The 17,325-nt window shown below is 36.5% G+C and overlaps 1 protein-coding gene across 5 annotated transcripts in view; it reads right to left on the bottom strand.

Annotated features, from left to right (window-relative positions):
• Positions 1–203: 203 nt before the first annotated feature.
• Positions 204–17,325, bottom strand: part of grb14 (growth factor receptor-bound protein 14) — a 114,529-nt gene continuing 97,407 nt past the window's right edge. For all 5 annotated transcript variants that reach the window (XM_056236127.1, XM_056236126.1, XM_056236124.1 and 2 more), the window contains 6 exons: positions 17,239–17,301; positions 10,238–10,354; positions 5,937–6,006; positions 5,750–5,837; positions 5,542–5,635; positions 204–1,007 (listed from right to left, as the gene is read on the bottom strand). In XM_056236127.1, the coding sequence (XP_056092102.1) occupies positions 861–1,007; positions 5,542–5,635; positions 5,750–5,837; positions 5,937–6,006; positions 10,238–10,354; positions 17,239–17,301 (579 nt within the window). In that variant the 3' untranslated portion in view covers positions 204–860. The remainder of the gene's footprint in view (positions 1,008–5,541; positions 5,636–5,749; positions 5,838–5,936; positions 6,007–10,237; positions 10,355–17,238; positions 17,302–17,325) is intronic.

The following is a 17,325-nucleotide window of genomic DNA, read 5'->3' as shown; positions in this document are numbered from 1 at the left end:
TCTGTCTCACGGCCTATTCTGGACTTTTTAACATTTTAGACACTTTCAGAAATCGATTTGGTCTTCTGCTGAAAGTATAGGGCCTTTTCCCATTCATGTAACTTTTTAAAAATATATATTTAATATTTTTTTTATTTTTTTTAATCTATTTTAATATGATGATTTATTATTATTATTATTATATTTCAATGTAACATTTAATGTAATTAAATAAAAATACTCGTTGCTGGCTGCAGTTCACTTAACGGCCACCGGTGTCGCTAATAACAAGGGTTTCTGAATTCTACATATAGCCCCTTTAATATTATCTAATAGACCTGAGCTAACAATGAACCACTGTATTTTATTAACTGACAAAGATTAATAAATACTGCAACAAATGCATTGCTCATTGTTATTAAATGTAACTTAATGCATTAACTATTACATTAAACGTTACATAAATACAACAATAATAATAAATTGTCGTAAAAAAAATAAGGGGTTGTAATTTGTACCTTATTCATGCTGAAAGAAATGTTTTACCCAAGAAAAAATCGTAGCAATGTGCACCCGACTTTAGTTTGTTCACACCAGACGGTCTGCCATTAAACATTAGCTTTGATTGATAGCTTAATAAGGTGGTCTCATCCACACTGAGAGTGTTTGTATCAGGATATAGTACGTTATACATTGCCGCACCACAGATGATCATCCCTTGGTGAATATTAGGGTCCTCAAAAGTCCTTTAGTAATACTCATCCATATCAAACACACAGAGTTCAGACCCTAATGCTCATCAGAGGGTGGACAGTGAAACTATACAGGACAAAGTCGGTGTGTGTTTCCTGTCGAAGGCACAAACTGATGTCCAGAAAACCTCAGAGGGTGATGCGGGCACAGTGATGTTTGAGCTTACAGGGGAGAACGCCTCTGTTCAGCTGGTAAAACTCAACTAGTTGCAGAAGGTCAGTGAAGCGTGTGTGTCCGTCGTCCAGACTGTAGAAGAGCTCGCTGTTTTCTTCAACCTGACAGTCACAAACACATTTAGAGTGTTACATCCACACACATATTTTACAGCATTATATGTACAAATATCATATTTTTGGCCAGAGCTGTTATATTTGTCTGTCTGTGTATGACCCTCTTAATATGGTGATTTTGCCTTGTTAAAAGCACACAACAATGTTACATTTTGTTGAAATCTCTTGACTTTATACTGTAATATATATTTTCTATATTAGATAGATAGATAGATAGATAGATAGATAGATAGATAGATAGATAGATAGATAGATAGATAGATAGATAGATAGATAGATAGATAGATAGATAGATAGATAGATAGATAGATAGATAGATAGACACTCGCACAGAAACGTTTTTTCATCGCTGCTCTGACAATTTTATCGGTAACACTTTACAATACGGGTGCACTAATATGCATTAATTCATGTTTAACTAATGCATAGATAATCATGAGTTAATGTATGATTCATGAAGAACTAAACCATTAATTAATTAATTATTACTGCATCAGCAACTAACAAAGAGTCTATATTAAGTAATACATGAATTGCTATTAATTCAATGTGTCATTGTGTATTAATTCCTTAATAACCTATTTTATTAACCAATAGTGTAAATTAATGTGTTAATTACCACAATTAGTCAAAGCTATGCACTTCAACTTCCAGTTGTCTGCTTTAATTAATCATTAGCTAATGATTTGCAAAGGTATCATTATGTTATGACTTTACTTGTTGAGGCACATCATTATTAACTAGTCATTTAGTAATTGTAGTAATTTACACATGAATTTGCACTAACAATGAAGTAATTAATCATGTATTAATGCATATTAGTGGAGCTGTATTATCTGGAAGTTGAAATACAAGGCTTTGGCTCATTCTGGTAATTAACATATTAATTAACACTAATAGTTAAAAAAATGAGTTATTAGGGAATTAATTCACAATAACATATTTAATTAATAACAATTAATACATTAACCATATAGACTCTTAATTAGTTCCTAATGTGGTAATCATTAATGTATAGCTTAGATAATCATTAGTTACACATTAATTCAGTATTATCTGTGCATTAGTTAAGCATGAATTAATGCTTATTAGTGCACCCGTATTGTAAAGTTACCATTTTATCAGTAAAATAGTTAAAAAAAACTTTGACAACAATGACATTTCTCTCTAGAAAGGTAATAACGGCGCTGATCTTGAAGCAGTTAAACTTACAGTTTCGCTATTAGTAGAGATGCGGCCCAACACTGTTGAGAGACTCGGGTAATTCACACACGTGTAATCTCTCTCTCTCTCTCTCTCTAATGCAGTTATTAATGCAGTTATTATTGTATCAATGGCTCAAACCTCCATTACTAGCTATAAAATGAAGTTTTGGAATTAGCAACGGAGGCTTGAAATTAAAGCTGCAGTCCGGCATTTTTCCTCTTTGTCGCCATCTCTGTTCGAAATCTGCAATTGCAGTCATTCGCGGAATTATCAACTTTACGTGGGTTGTAGTTCAACACCCTCGACACGGCACAGCGCGGATGAACACAGTGTTTGAGGAGAGTGTGCAGCTGTCAGTCACCGCGCTGGTGTGGATATTGTCATTCAGAATCACAGATTATTCTTTTTGGAAGTATGACCAACATAAGAATTTTCACCGGGAAATGTCATCTGAACTAGTAAGAAACATTCACTTTTGTTCTGGTTCTGACATTGCAGTAAATCGCGCTGATTAAATCTAACAATTGCTTATAAGTTATCATTTCACGCAAAACCGTGCAAAGTAGCTATACTATGTTCTCTAATTGTTAATGTTAACAACGTCAGCAAGCATTGCGTGACTACATCCAGTGGCGTCATGCCCATTCAAAGTGAGGGGGCACGTGCCCCCTCAGATTTTTCCTCCCTAGGGTGACCAGAAGTCCCGAAAAATTCGGGACAGTCCCGAAATCTAAGCTGTTGTCCCGAATCCCGAAACTGACCTTAATTGTCCCGAAAATTATACTAAAGCAAAATCTTGATATATCATATTAAAAACTGTCCGTGGAAGTTGAGTCGTCCTGCAGCCAGCCCCTTCCAATTGCAGCAGCCGCGAGGACAGTGAATGTGCAGGCAGCCAGCCAGTCTAAACTTGTGTTTTTTTTTACGCGCGTCATTTGCTCTTGACGCGCGAATGGATTCAAAGTGTTCACGCGTAGGCTATAACTAGACGCGGTAGGCGCGAATTTGACGCGCTATTCGCGTCTGGTGTGAACGCAGCATTAAAGGAGTGATTGATTGGTCGCGTCACTGTGTGCAAAAAAAAACTTCGTTCGGGCCTTATAATGTCTGATGTCGGGTTAGGCCTACACAAAGCAAATCATCTACAAAATGATTTAGTTGTCCTATTTAATGACCGACAATTTAGTTGTAATAATAATTTTGCCATAAGGCTTATTAGCGTTAGGCTATAGCCTGAAAGGTCTGATTTAGCCTACAGACTGTTACAACAGTAACACTTTTTTTTTTCACAATGACATTTGAGTTCATGATTTTAATGGGTTTTTTTTTTTGGCAGACCAGTGTTTCCGCTACATTCATTCTGCCGTGGCGGGCCGCCACACCTAAAATCATCCCGCCACGGCTGCAGCTTCTCGGTCCGATATTGTATGTGTTATTGTTAAGCCCCACTAAAGGCATACAAAACATTGTAAAGCACCATAAAGTTTTCACACTATATTCCAAGACTTCTAAAGTCATTCAATAGCATAATGTGAGGTAAAAATGTATATTTAAGTCGTTAAGTTAAAGTTAATGGAAACTCATCTCTCCTCAGTCATTCTCCATTCAGGATTCAAACAGCGCGTCGCGTTCGGTTACGACAGTAACACGACGACTCTCTCTTCAAGATCAATGTTCCCTTTATACTATATTTGTAGATAAAGGTCTATAGTTTGCATAAAATTACTTTATCTTGCTGGAGTTTATAGCGCTTTCTAAATCACATTCCTTTCTCCCGGGTGTCTGTTACTACAGCACTAGAGTAGAGAGCAGACTAAAGACTAATGACAGACTTTGATCTTTGAATTAAAAAATATGTTTGGTTCAGGTTTGAAATTCATTATCTTTTAGTCTAATATCATAGTAGGACTACCCCCCAAATCCCTACAGCATAGTTGTTATACAGATCGCTATACATATTGCATTTGATTTGATTACTTTTTTACATTTCTGTCAAATATTAACCATTTTCAAATAAACGGGGTGGTGTTAACCTTATTCAGCACTGAAATCTGTCAAACTTCTTTCAAAGTCCTTCATCACATATTAATATTAAAATAACTTAATTTCAGAGCACCACAAAGTCAGACCTCAGCACCTTTATGTAGGCTACCTTTAATGTAAGATCGTTCTTAGGTCACATACCAATTTAAAATCATAACATAAAAACTGCAATGGTGCTGTTTTTAAAATCATGTGTAGTAGGCCTAAGTGTACAGTAAGTGTGTGTGTAAACATGCTTTAATGAAGTAGACTTCAAAAGCTTTTGAATTTGAGCTTACAGTTCTTTCATCAACCTGTCTTTACATAAACTTACAAAATAGATACTTTAACTTAGTCCTCAGAATCAGATAGAGGAGTGTTGCTGCTAGCTCCGTTAAGGTATTTCTGTCCCTCCCAAACTGCATTGAAATGGTATGTTTCGCAGCCAGAATTTAAAAAATTTCAGGGGGAGAAACCCCCTGACCCCTCCTAACATGATCCATATCACCTGTCAGAAAACAATTGCAACGTCTCAAATTGTGCCCCCCCAGAATTTTGGCTTGCATGACGCCCCTGACTACATCATGTAATGTCCTTCCGATATTATCCTTGTTTTCGCATGGGTCCGGTTGCAGTCTCTTTTTTTCTGTAGCCACTCCGAAGTCCGAACGAAGTCTTTTGCATGTTACAGCGGGTGAGTCTCTAGTTGTCACTGATGATGATCGTCGTTTGAACCTTTCTGGATCCGCCATCAAATTGATAAGTTTAATTATATCAAGTGCTGTGAGAAAAGGCTATAAATCTCCACCTCCAACATCCTCACACGCAATATAGCTTATTCTAGCCGAGACTCCTTCTTTATGTGTACAGATGTGACGTAATGACGCAAAGACATGCTCGAATCTCCCGCGGAAATCCACCAGTACCACTAAAATTAAAAACATTATTACAAGCTTACCGTTTTGCATCGAGCTACGGCAAGCAGATAGTTTTGAAAACTGGCTGGTTATGTATTTGATCAAATATGTATTTTGGATAATTTTTAACCCAAAAAAAGCTACGGACAGCAGCTTTAAATGCGTAAGAAATCAGTCCAATACACGAGAGAGTTTTAAGGACAAAAACCTGACAAATGTCTTGAAATACATAATTTGAACAATGTTTTGAGGTGTGGTAACCGTAGTATAAGCTGAAAAATGACATTTTCTCATACATGCATTACCACCTCGGGTGTGCATTATTTTTCTAATAATTCAATGGCCCGTCGTCAATTATTCCTTACTTGACTTACCGGTACAATCTGAAAGTGTTTGATTTTCTGCGTATGGCACAGTGACAGAACAAATGTCCTCGGGTTACTTTGGCTGTCCCTTACCAGAAACACCCTGGGAAGACAGATATTTACAAATGCAGAAGCTTTCATTCATGTTCATCAAAAGCTCATAATTTCCTTCATCTTTTAGGTAAAACAGCATTTAGGTAGATTTAAATGAACATACCCATCGATGAGGCCCTGCTGAGTGATTAATTTTTGAGCCTCGTCCCGGGACAGTTTGCTGTGAAACCACGGCTGAGCCACATGGATGGCTAGAGAAGGAAATGACATCATTATGTCAGAAAGAGGGAGGAACATCACTTTTTTAAATTATTTTTTGTACTATATTTTGTTGACGTGTCTATGCTGACCTATGTTGGACATGGAGCTCTGAGAGGCGGATGGACTACCATGAGAGCTCAGTCTGTGGCAGCTTTTCCTCTGGAGAAGAACAAGAGAACACACACTGTAGATTAAACACGTGTTACACACTGCATTACAAAGCACAGCGAACATACAGAATACTGCATACTAGTATACACTCTATACTGCCCATGTTTTTATACTGTAAATTGTAAGTGAAACCGTAGGCATTATCTCACACCAAATGTTTCAAACAGTATGATACATTGAGCATGTGCATTACCTGCACACCAATACGCAGATAACTAACAAAAGTCATTTTTTTTAAATAACCCGATTTGCTGGTTTACATGCAATTAAATTACCTGGCAAGAAAACTGCATTTACAAGACTATTAAAAAACAGGTTATTCCCCGGTGGTAACTTCCAAATGTAAGCATCCACGCATTTCATTCAGAGTATTCTATATGTCGTATGTGAGTTGTGATGCTAAATAAAGCATTTCAAGTATTTCACTTTCATTTGCACAGACTCATTCTCCTCTCATATTTGAAGTTTTACAACTGTACCACTTGTCCTTTGGCTGCACAACGAGTTTGCGATGTATATTTCTCCTCCCCTACTGCAAAACACTCGCTGAATGTGCTTAAATCTGCAGTATAAGGACACTTTCCTTTTACATAACTCACATGCGCACTTCAATAAGCTGACAGAACGCAGGTTAAGGTGTTTACATGCCGGTCAAAATCGGGGTATTGGACAAATATCTAGCTCTAAATCTATTACTTTACGCCGATAAAGGAAAACTGTTTAACACGTTTACATGACCACACACATTGTGGGCTTATTAAGCATTCTCGCTTTAAGAAAGTGCATGTAAACACACACTCATTGTTATGGAGGACCAAACCTGCAGAAATTAAAAATGAATAAATGAAATAAATAAATGAATAAATAAACAAATAAATATGCGAATAAATGTAAAAAAACGACTATTTATACTTTTATTTATGTATAATTATGTATTTTTTCCACATTTATTTATTTTTTCATTTATGCATTTATGCATTTATTTATTTCCACTTTTATTTATTTTCACATTTATTTATGTATATATGGATTTATGTCTACATTTATTTATGTCTACATTTATTTATTTATACATTTATTTATTTATACAGGTTTGGTCCTCCATACATTGTTGCCTGTGAGTGGCACCCTGTTATTCCTGTACATTCATTTTTTTAAATACCTTACATTTTCATGACTAGCTCCATAATCCTTATCTTCTTCTTTTCCCCCAAAAAATTGGTAACACTTTAAAGGGATAGTTCACCCAAAAATGTAAATTCTGTCATCATTTACTCCCCCTCAAGTTATTCCAGACCTGTATGAGTTTCTTTCTTCTGCTGAACACAAATGAAGATATTTTGAAGAATATGGGTAACCAAACAGTTGATGGACCCCACTGACTTCCATAAGCCGTGTTTCCACCTCAGGAACCTTCCCCAGGAACTAGGGACTTTGGGCTGGTACTCCGTGTGTTTCCACCGCAGGAATCAGGGTCTAAATGAAGTTACGGGTATATTCCCCCCTCAGAAAGTCCCTGCTTGCGAGGTAGTACTTTTTCAAAGCTCAGGAACTTTCAGGGGTGGGACTTGGGCGCTGGACATGCTGATTGGTTGAGTTCATGCCACATTTAATTTCAACCACCATTTTTTTTTTAATCTGTTGCGGTGCGTGCAGTAACAGTTGTTTGCTATTCGAATCAACAATGGAGTTTTAAAAATATGACCGATGGATCGACGACGAGGTTCGGGCTTTATTTAGCTTAAATTCAGAGGATGAAATCCAGCGGAAACTATAAAGTAACGCGCAGTCCTACGCCACCGGACTATTTGCCTAATCTTCACGATACTTTAGACCGCGGTGGAAACGCAGACAGCAACAGGTCTGGGGTAGAGCCCGAAGCCATTTGTTTTGAGAATAATGGCTGGCTGATGAAGTTATTGGCTGGCTAGCCGGCTCAGCCAAAACCTAAATGGCGGCTGCAGCCGCCAAACTTTTCATAGCTGCAAATGGCTGAAGCTGCCACTTCATGTCTACAGATGTCTATGTTATACTGATTTACTAGATCTCAATATTTCCAAGCAATGTTTTTTGGAATAAAATGTTATATATGTATCAGGCTAGGAATAATATATATTTACAAATCCCTCTGTAAATGTCTTCATAATATAACTAGGTACTACTGAAGTGGAGATTTCGGACTTGGGGTATGAGAGAAAGGTCATTTTGAGAAAACGGGCTTTAAAGATTTATCATCAGCCAATGAGATCGCGCATTCAGTCTTTTTACTTTCACGATTGGTTGCTGATAAAAAGGAAATGACCATATTTGGATCCAACAGGATTGTACAGAAGAGAGAGAGCTTCCTAACGGTGCATGTGATGAGAGGGTGACGGCAGAGATCACAGAGAAGTATGTTGATTAAGAACGCAAACTTTTGTTGAATTTATGAGAAATCTACAGACGCAAACAGACGAAGTGTAGTAAAATAAAGACCTAAATGTGTATTTCGGACTTTTTTTTTCACCACAAGTCTGAAAGAAGACATGTTATTGAAGACAAATATCCAAAAATCTCAAAATTGACCAGTAAAAACCCCCCGATGTTTTTGCCTGCCGTGTCTCGCCTTAATGTAAACACACACTGTTATCAGTATTATTTTGGGCAAAGTTTTGCACATTTCACTTCAATGTACACTGAAGCATGCGTCGTGAATTAGCAATGTGGAAACGGTGGTTTGTTCCTGCAGTAATATCACGTTCAGTGCTATAAATCTCTCCGTTCCAGAATATTTGGTTCATAACATCAATCTTTGATTCAGGTGTTTGTGCAACCGTGCCCTGAAGATTTAACAAAAGTCTGGGTAGGGCTAAGTTAAAAAAAAAAGCAAGTAGGAATAAGGAAAGTATGTGAGAAGTGAGATCAAAATCACCTTGCTTGCTTCTTTCCGCCATTTCACCTCAGTGCGAGAAAAAAATGCATCGCTTCTTCTGTGCGGTAAACGAGCAATTTTAATTGGTCGTCAATTCACTGTGAGTCTGTGTATCGTAGCAACGAGCACAAGACTGTGCTGTTATGAATCCAGTGGGAAAATAGATATTTCGTGTGTGTATGTCTCTATGTGATAGAATTATTATTTGATGCAAATAACTCTAGCCGGCTCAGCCAAACTTTATCAGATGGCGGCTCAATTTGGCTTACGAAATTATTGGCTGGCGGCGGCTGAAATTCTAAGTGGCGCAAATGGCGGTGGCTTCGGGGTCTAGTCAGGGGGAACAAAAGTTTTTGTCCTGAGACAAATTGTTTCGGGTAATTTCGGGGGAAACGGGGCTGTAGTATTTTTGTTCTACTATGGAAGTCAATGGCTACTGTCAACAGTTTGATTACCAACATTCTTTAAAATATCTTCTTCTGTGTTCAACAGAAGGAGGAAACTCGTATAGATTTAGAACAACTTGTGGGTGAGTAAGTGATGACAGGATTCACATTTGTGGGTGAACTATCCCTTTAAAATTAGCTTCCATTTGTTAAAATAAGTTTTCTGCATTAGTAATGATGAAAAACACATGTATAAATATTATTAAAGTCCCCGTGAACCGGAAGTTGCAAACGACTTTTCTCCAGTGTTGTGACGTATTTCCGAGAGAAACGGAATACTAAATGAGGCAAAATAGTGGGCGTGGCTTTTTTCCCAACTAGCACCTGATTGGATCTAGAAAAGTAGGTGTTTTCATTCAGCCTGTCTACTGTCAGTTGGAGGGGCGTGGTTACGGATGTTAAGCAGACACCCAAACCGTCAAACCTACGTCATCAGGGAAGGTCCTCCAATGCAGAGGGGAGGGGAAATTTCAGATTTTGATTAAAGATTACGAAGCCAAAAAATTGTTTTGTGTGGATTGACTTACATGGATGAATTGTTCACCACAAAACGATCAATTTAGGCAAACAAAGTAAGTATGGTCAATTTTGAATTCATGGGGACTTTAATTTCAACATTTACTAATTCATTATTAAAAAGTTGCATCTGGTAATATTATTTAAATGTACCTGAGCTAACATGAACTAACAGCTCATTGTTAGTTAACTAATGGGACCTTAGTGTCAAAGTGCTATAGCTCATTATATATACTATACACTGCAGCAAAATAAAGGGCACTGAGAAACTGCAATGCTGTTTTCTCTACTTTACACAGACGCAAGTATCTAGTGTGCATTGTGTGTGTGTGTGTGAGGACGTTACCCTCCACGACAGGCCCTCTTCCACAGCCACTGACAGCGCCTCTGACGGGTTCTCTATCACCCGACTCTTGTGTCCTGAGAAGTCCATGGCCACCAGCGAGTTCTCAGAGATGCTCCTCTAAAAACACACACAAAAACATACAATACTGAATAACACGGAAACAAAAACAGGTCGCAGTTCACCCCCCAAAATTCAGACTTTCTGAATTTTTCCCAACCCCGGACGTCACAACAAGCATGACATCTAGTTTAAGATCAAATATTTGCGCATGAATAAGCGTATATTTCCTGTTTTAATTATGATTTTTCACATCTGTACTCTCTAGTGAGGTTCACGGTGTAATGGTTTGCAGTCTCTAAAAACACATGGATTCTGATCATTAAAACAAAACATTAATCTAGTTATAGATCAGTCTTCAGTCGAGAAAAGTCACATTGATTTAAATAGCACTTTATACAATATAGACTGTTTCAAAGCAGATCCATAGTAATAAACAGTGTCATAATGAAACCAAAATGGACAATTCTTATTATTTCATGGAATTTTGCAGTATTTATTATAGATTATTTATCAGTGCACATCATTATTTATTTTAAAAATCATGTGCCATTGTAATCTTTAATCGAAATAATTTGCCCTCACTCTTGCAGCGATATCTCTTCTCTTCTCTGATGACGTGTTTACCGGCGCGAGGGCGGAGCAACCAACCTGTCAATCACAAGAGATCTAACCACAACCATCCAATCAATTCCCCATGGATAAAATCAAGTCCCGTCCCACATTTTCTTCTTGTTTTAGAGGCCGTTTCACTCAGATATACGTCACAATAAGAAAGAAGAGACTATCGCAACTTCATGGCAACTTTAATGTTGTAAAATTAATCAATTATAAAACAAATTCAATTTCAGCTGTAAAGCAGCTCTACAGAAGATAATGTCATTAGATCATCTACGAATTCTCAGAAACTACAAATATTCGCCTGAGATCATCTACAAATTCAGAGCCAGATTTGATTTGCTCTCTCTCTGATGGAGCAGGAGGATGTTAGTTGGAGAGGAATTTTGTTATTCTTATACATGAACACTGGTTACTTTGTTCAGACGCCTTTTAAGGATTTTGAGTTGTCGGGGCTTACGGCTGTGCTGGTTTTCAAGAGCACACTCACTTATCTAACAAAAGAAGCATTTCCTTTTCACAGTGATCCCTATAGTGAGAGAAGCAGTGATTATGACTTCTGAAAGGTCCTTAACCCTCTGGGGTCTGAGGTGTTTTTGGGGCCATTTGGATGTTCTGTGATGCCCTTACATTTGTGCTTTTTTCAGTTATTTATAAACATGTTAATGGCAAAGGTGTAAATTCACTCTATATAGCACAAACAGGGCTACCATAATCTGTGAGCAACTTGTATGTACATTGTTTGTATTTTTAAGAGAATATTGTTTATGCGTGGTTATTGAAAAAAATTAAAATGAAAGCTGCTGAAATAAGACCACAAAACAAATACTAAATATGTGTCCACAAGACTTTTGACAAATGGATGTTGACGCTTCGAGTTCTGGCTTCAAAATGATCTGAAAATCATCCTTCCTAATCATTCACATAAACCAATAGATTGTTTTAAATTGTGAAAAACATTTTTTTGTTTGCCAAGGCAATATGCAGATGGGCGGAACGGCCCAACCCCTATCATGAATATTAAGTGGTTCTCAGACAGTGACCCTACATAATAATGAGCCTTTCATTCAGGGGTGTCACACAAGAAATAATGCAAGGACAATATATATATATATATATATATATTGTCATTGCATTCTTTCTTGTATATATATAGCCTAAATATATATATATATATATATATATATATATACACACACACACACACACATATATATATATATATATATATATATATATATATATATATATATATATATATATACAAACAATCAAAATATAAATGAAAGCCAAAAGCACATTTTTAGTCATACCTGGAAACAAATTCTAGTCAAATGCTATATGGGCCATTCTACAGAATCTTGAAAAGAAAATAGTCTTTTTCCATAAATGTCTTATAAAGTATTATTTTTTAAAGTAGACCAATACAATAAAAATAAACCAGTCGCATTTCAAAGTCGTTCGCGAAATGACCGCCAGGTGGCGCAAAGGGACATTTATCAAAACGTAAGTGGGGCTAATGTCAATTAACAGTAAGGATGAAATTCTACAAGTTATGGTAATTTGCAAATAAGCCTACAACAAACATTTATTTTTAAACAAATATTTTTAAATATGCAACATGCACGTTTAAACAACAAACAATACAATCTGAACCAGCGCTTCTGCTCCTGTATTGAGACATGCAGCGCGTTGCAGTTACGATCCGGGTTCCAGTGGCCTTAGTGGCCATTCACGGCTTTTTAAAATGTCACAAAGCGTTTTGAGATGGTTTTGAATGAAATATTGAAGTTTATAATTAGGGTATTTTGGCACACCACGCCGAGTGGCTATGCATTATTCTAAAATCTGGCTTTATTCTGGCATGTTGAATTAGAGTTTGACAAACGCGGCGGCGCGTTCATTTGAATTTATTTTTCTCATAACAGCTAAAAGAACTTACTGCGTAATTGTTGGTCATACAGATAAGATATCATCTTTTAAAACTGTAAAAGGTCTACTTTTATTCATGTAGGCTAAAGTAGGCCTACACTCACAGGCTAACGACAAAACGTTTTCTCGCTCATGACAAACAAACGTTTGGGCATTTCTCAGTGAGAAAATTCATAGCCGAGTGGTAGAACTTACGGTTCGATCATCAAGATGACACGGGTTCAAATCCCGAACAAACATGGTCTATTGTAAATTTTATATTTATTGATGCAGAGAGATTTGTGTAGCTCTAAAACTCTGGTACACCATACAGTTTTTTGCTTATATTTATAAAATAAAATTGCCATGCATTTCCATTTTACACTAAGGAACAATAGTATCCAACAGAACGACTTTGCATCTGTACCAATCGTATGAGGCCAATCGTAATTTCAAAAGCAGTTCTGTAAAAAAAGTAATTTTATATATATAGCCAATATATATATATATATATTTTATTAGGCCTATTATTATTATTTTTTTGATTCCCTACAACCTAGAGTTTTTAAAAACATGGTTTTAAGTAAAGTGTGATTTGCCAGGGGGACGGGGATTTCCTTCTGGTCTAAACATCCCTGCTTCTGCTGAATTATTTGAATCCCCACACCCCTCCCTCCACAGTAATCAATGCTATAGGCTACTTCACCAATAGACCATATCAAATATAAAATAGAGATATGCAACAGAACAAGCACGTTTAAACAACGATAAACAATAAAATCAAAACCAGCGTTTCAGTTGTCCATAGTTCAAGTGGCCTTAATGCATGCACGGCTTTTCAAAATTTCACAAAGCGTTTTGAGATTATTTTGAATGAAATATTGAAGTTTATAATTAAGTGTTTTGGCAGACCACGCCGAGTGGCCCTATGCATTTTTCTAAAATCGGGTTTTATTCGAACTTTTGCTAACGACAAAAGTTTATCTGTCGTCTCTGTCTCCGGGAACTGCGCGTCACAAAAATGAACCGAAAGCCACTTCAGCTCAGTCACTATAAGAAATCGGCTCTGTCTAATGCCTTTAAATGTCTAAATATTCAGGCTAATAAATGTTATCTGATTATGTAATCCATATGAAAACGAGAGGTACAGAGGATCTACTCAAACATGTAGCCTATGTAAGCGCTTCCCAATGAGAAAATGACAAGGGTGAAAATCTCGCTCTAATGAAATGTAGCAGGCTAAATCGCCCTGAATTAAAATGTAAAAACAGATCAAATAATGTATTTGTCGAAATGTTGCGATATTGTTTCATTTAAGTTCATAATTATTCTATAGGCCTACATGTTATTTAATTTAGCAGCATTACCACGAAGCACCGTGGTTCGATATTTATTTGAATAATAAAAAAAATAATAAAAACTTAATTCACAAATTGCATGCCTGGTTGAAAGGATCCAAAGATCCCTGTAGAATTTAATATTAAGTTGAACATTTTGTTCATGACAACAAATGAACATGCGTTTTTTCAGATTATATTTAGTTTTGCTTGGAAAAAGCTGGCCCAAACCAGTTTTATTTCATCAATTATTGAAATAATGAAATATTTAGTAATAAACTTTTATGACAGAAAATTCACTAGGCTACATGTAACTTAAATCATTTAATTCCTTCATTATCAACACTGTCTAGAATAGCGATTTAAGTGTGAATTACGACTTCTCTTTGTGTTAAATCAGCCTCAGACTCCGATAGCCTGTGGGGGGTTGGGGGACAGTTCAGTGCTGTGCGCGCAGGACAATAGGCCTAGGTGTTAATGTTCCTCTTTCATATGGAGAGCGAGGGAGACTAAATAAACTTGTTAAAAAGAGATTCAGCGCGAGAGAGGCAAAGAAAAACGCATGTTTTAATTTAATTATGTTGCTTTGGACAATTTTCGTTTTGTAGGCCTACTGTTTTAATTGTTTAATGTCATTTATTTGGCAATACAAATTTAAAATGTCGCAAGAATAATATTAGCCTAGTGTTTCTTATTTTGCATCGCAAAAGAAATAAACTCTAAACCCGATGCAACCCTGTTTTAAATAAAAAAAAACACTTTATTTAAACCTTGAAATGTTCGAACTTGGTTTCAAACTTAAGTAATTTTAGTGTTCTTTTACATTACACAATAATTTAGCAGACTAAAGACGAGCTTCTTCATTTTCATTTTCTGATGCAATCGGCTGACAATCTTCCTTCATCAGTTTGTGTCCTTTGTGCAGCGGCTGCGGTTCTACTGGAATGTAGCAAATTTATGTTGTAATGATAATTAAACAAAACTCTTGACTTTAAATAAGTAAACAGTTATAAACAGTTAGCTATTTAAGCATCAAGAAGGTAAAATATAAACGCTGTTGGCCAACATCGGTTAACAACATGTATGCCACATTGAGATTCGATCTCGGGTCGATTGAAGCTCCCTGAAGCTCGTGTTGATGCGTTGATCACTGAGCCACCGTTTGTACGCTGTTAGAGTTAAAGTCTTATGCTTTTGTAAAGCTTCATTGATGTAGCCTAAATGTTTTTATTGCAATGTTTTATGTTTTCATTATTTATTCAATTTCATTTCAGTATTTCAGCCTAATTTCAGTATTGTGGTAATGAATTATTTTAACTACGTTTCACTTGTTGAATTCATCTGCTACCAGCTTTCAATCGCTCTGAATGAGCAGCAGATTACGCATTAGAGAGAATAAACGAACACTTTTCAGAGTCTATGATTGTAGCGCCTCTTAGCGGTAAAAGGTAGCAAATACACCCCACATTTTACCGCCGCGGTGGAACGGCTGATGTGGGCGTTGTCATGGCTTTCCTCTACATTTGCGTTTGAATAGCGCGCGTTCTCCGTGGGCGTGTCAGATTAACGCGTAATGAAGTGTAATGAGCTGGGGAAAAAAATTCTGACAGCACTCTCTTTTCATACAGATTACATAAACTGAGAATATTTGTTTTTTATATAAATTACTTCATTGAAAAGAAGAGAATTCAAGCTTCATAAAGAAAAATCTCTCGTGCCTGTGTGACAAGTATTTGCAGAGTTAGAGTTAATTTTTCGGACGCGTTTCAGAATGGACTGCACTGACAGAGAGAAGGCAAAACTCGCATCATGTTTATTTTTCTTCATTTGACAAAAAGCACAACACTTTGTTTTTATTGTGAGTATACAGAAAAATAATATACACTAAACAGGATCGACTGATGTATAACACTTACATGTAAGATTAAAATCAACAGAGTATTTTGAGTCTCTTTTGCACTGATAAGAAAAAAAGTCTGCCTATCGCGCCGGCGCGATAGCCGACCCCAGGGGGTTAATCTCAGTCATGTGTTCCTGTCCGTCCACACAAACGCACTAATACACAAGCTGCAAGGGTTTACAACACTGGATGACAGGATTATCCACAAAGACACAAGCTTCACCTCATTCTGCATCAACTGCTTCTTTGTGTTTGAGTAAGAAAGTGAAAGAAAGTAAATACAGACACGGAGAGCTGAATCTCATGAGACCTCATCCATGTCATACTGTGCCTCGAAATCAAAAGAAATAAGAAATGATATTTTGCTTGAATGTGAAGGTTTTTTTTTTTTTAAGCTACAACTGATTTGCACTGGGACATTATTTTCATGATAAACAAAGAAAAGTGGCTGCGGCCTCAAAACATCTGGAAAACAAGTTCTTGTTAAAGCGTGCTACTTTTCATGTTTTCAGGAATGGGGGTTTAATGAATTGAATGATAGTTGAGTTAAAGAATTGAATTGTTGATTACTATTTTGAAGTTGTGTTCTGACGCAATGTGTGAAGAACGGAAGTGAAGGAGTAAACAAGATGGATCAGGTTCACTACTTTGCTTACTAACTCCTGACAGATACCACAATAGTGTCTATAATTCATTTATTGAGAGCATGAGAGGAAATATGCTAAATTGTCATTGAAAATAATGTCAATTCTCATTACAGTATTGCAAAAATGCCATTCTCATAACTGCAAAAAATAATTTAAATTAAATTAAATTAAATTTTATTAATTATTGTGTGTCTGCATTGGTGTGTAGATGCATTAATCATTCATGTGTGTTTGTATATCTGGGAAAAAGTCTAGCATATTAAAAGACAGACAGAGCAATATGTTCCCTACACAAACTCATGTTTACTTACCCACAAAACAATTCTTGAATTTTTAACCTTTAAAGTCTTTTTTTTTTTTTATTCAGAAGTGAGTTCTGATGAAAAATGAAACCTGTCAAGGATGTGCTGAGCAAAAATGACAGTATTTCAGTGCTGGTTTCCACTCTGTAATGCTGTAACGTGTGTTTATGGTTTTCATGGAGCCTCTCAATGCTGTAAACATACATGGCAGTGTGTGTCTGGAGCTTACCATTGGAGAACTCTTCTGCTTCTGATAGGGCTGGATGAAGTTCTGGTAAAGCTGCATGCCATACTGTAAATAAACAAACAACCAGAT

Source organism: Rhinichthys klamathensis, unplaced genomic scaffold (assembly GCF_029890125.1).
Source record: "Rhinichthys klamathensis goyatoka isolate OS25496 unplaced genomic scaffold, OSU_Roscu_1.1 h1tg000439l_1, whole genome shotgun sequence".
Lineage (NCBI taxonomy): Eukaryota > Metazoa > Chordata > Actinopteri > Cypriniformes > Leuciscidae > Rhinichthys > Rhinichthys klamathensis.
This window is presented reverse-complemented; position numbering and strand designations above follow the sequence as displayed.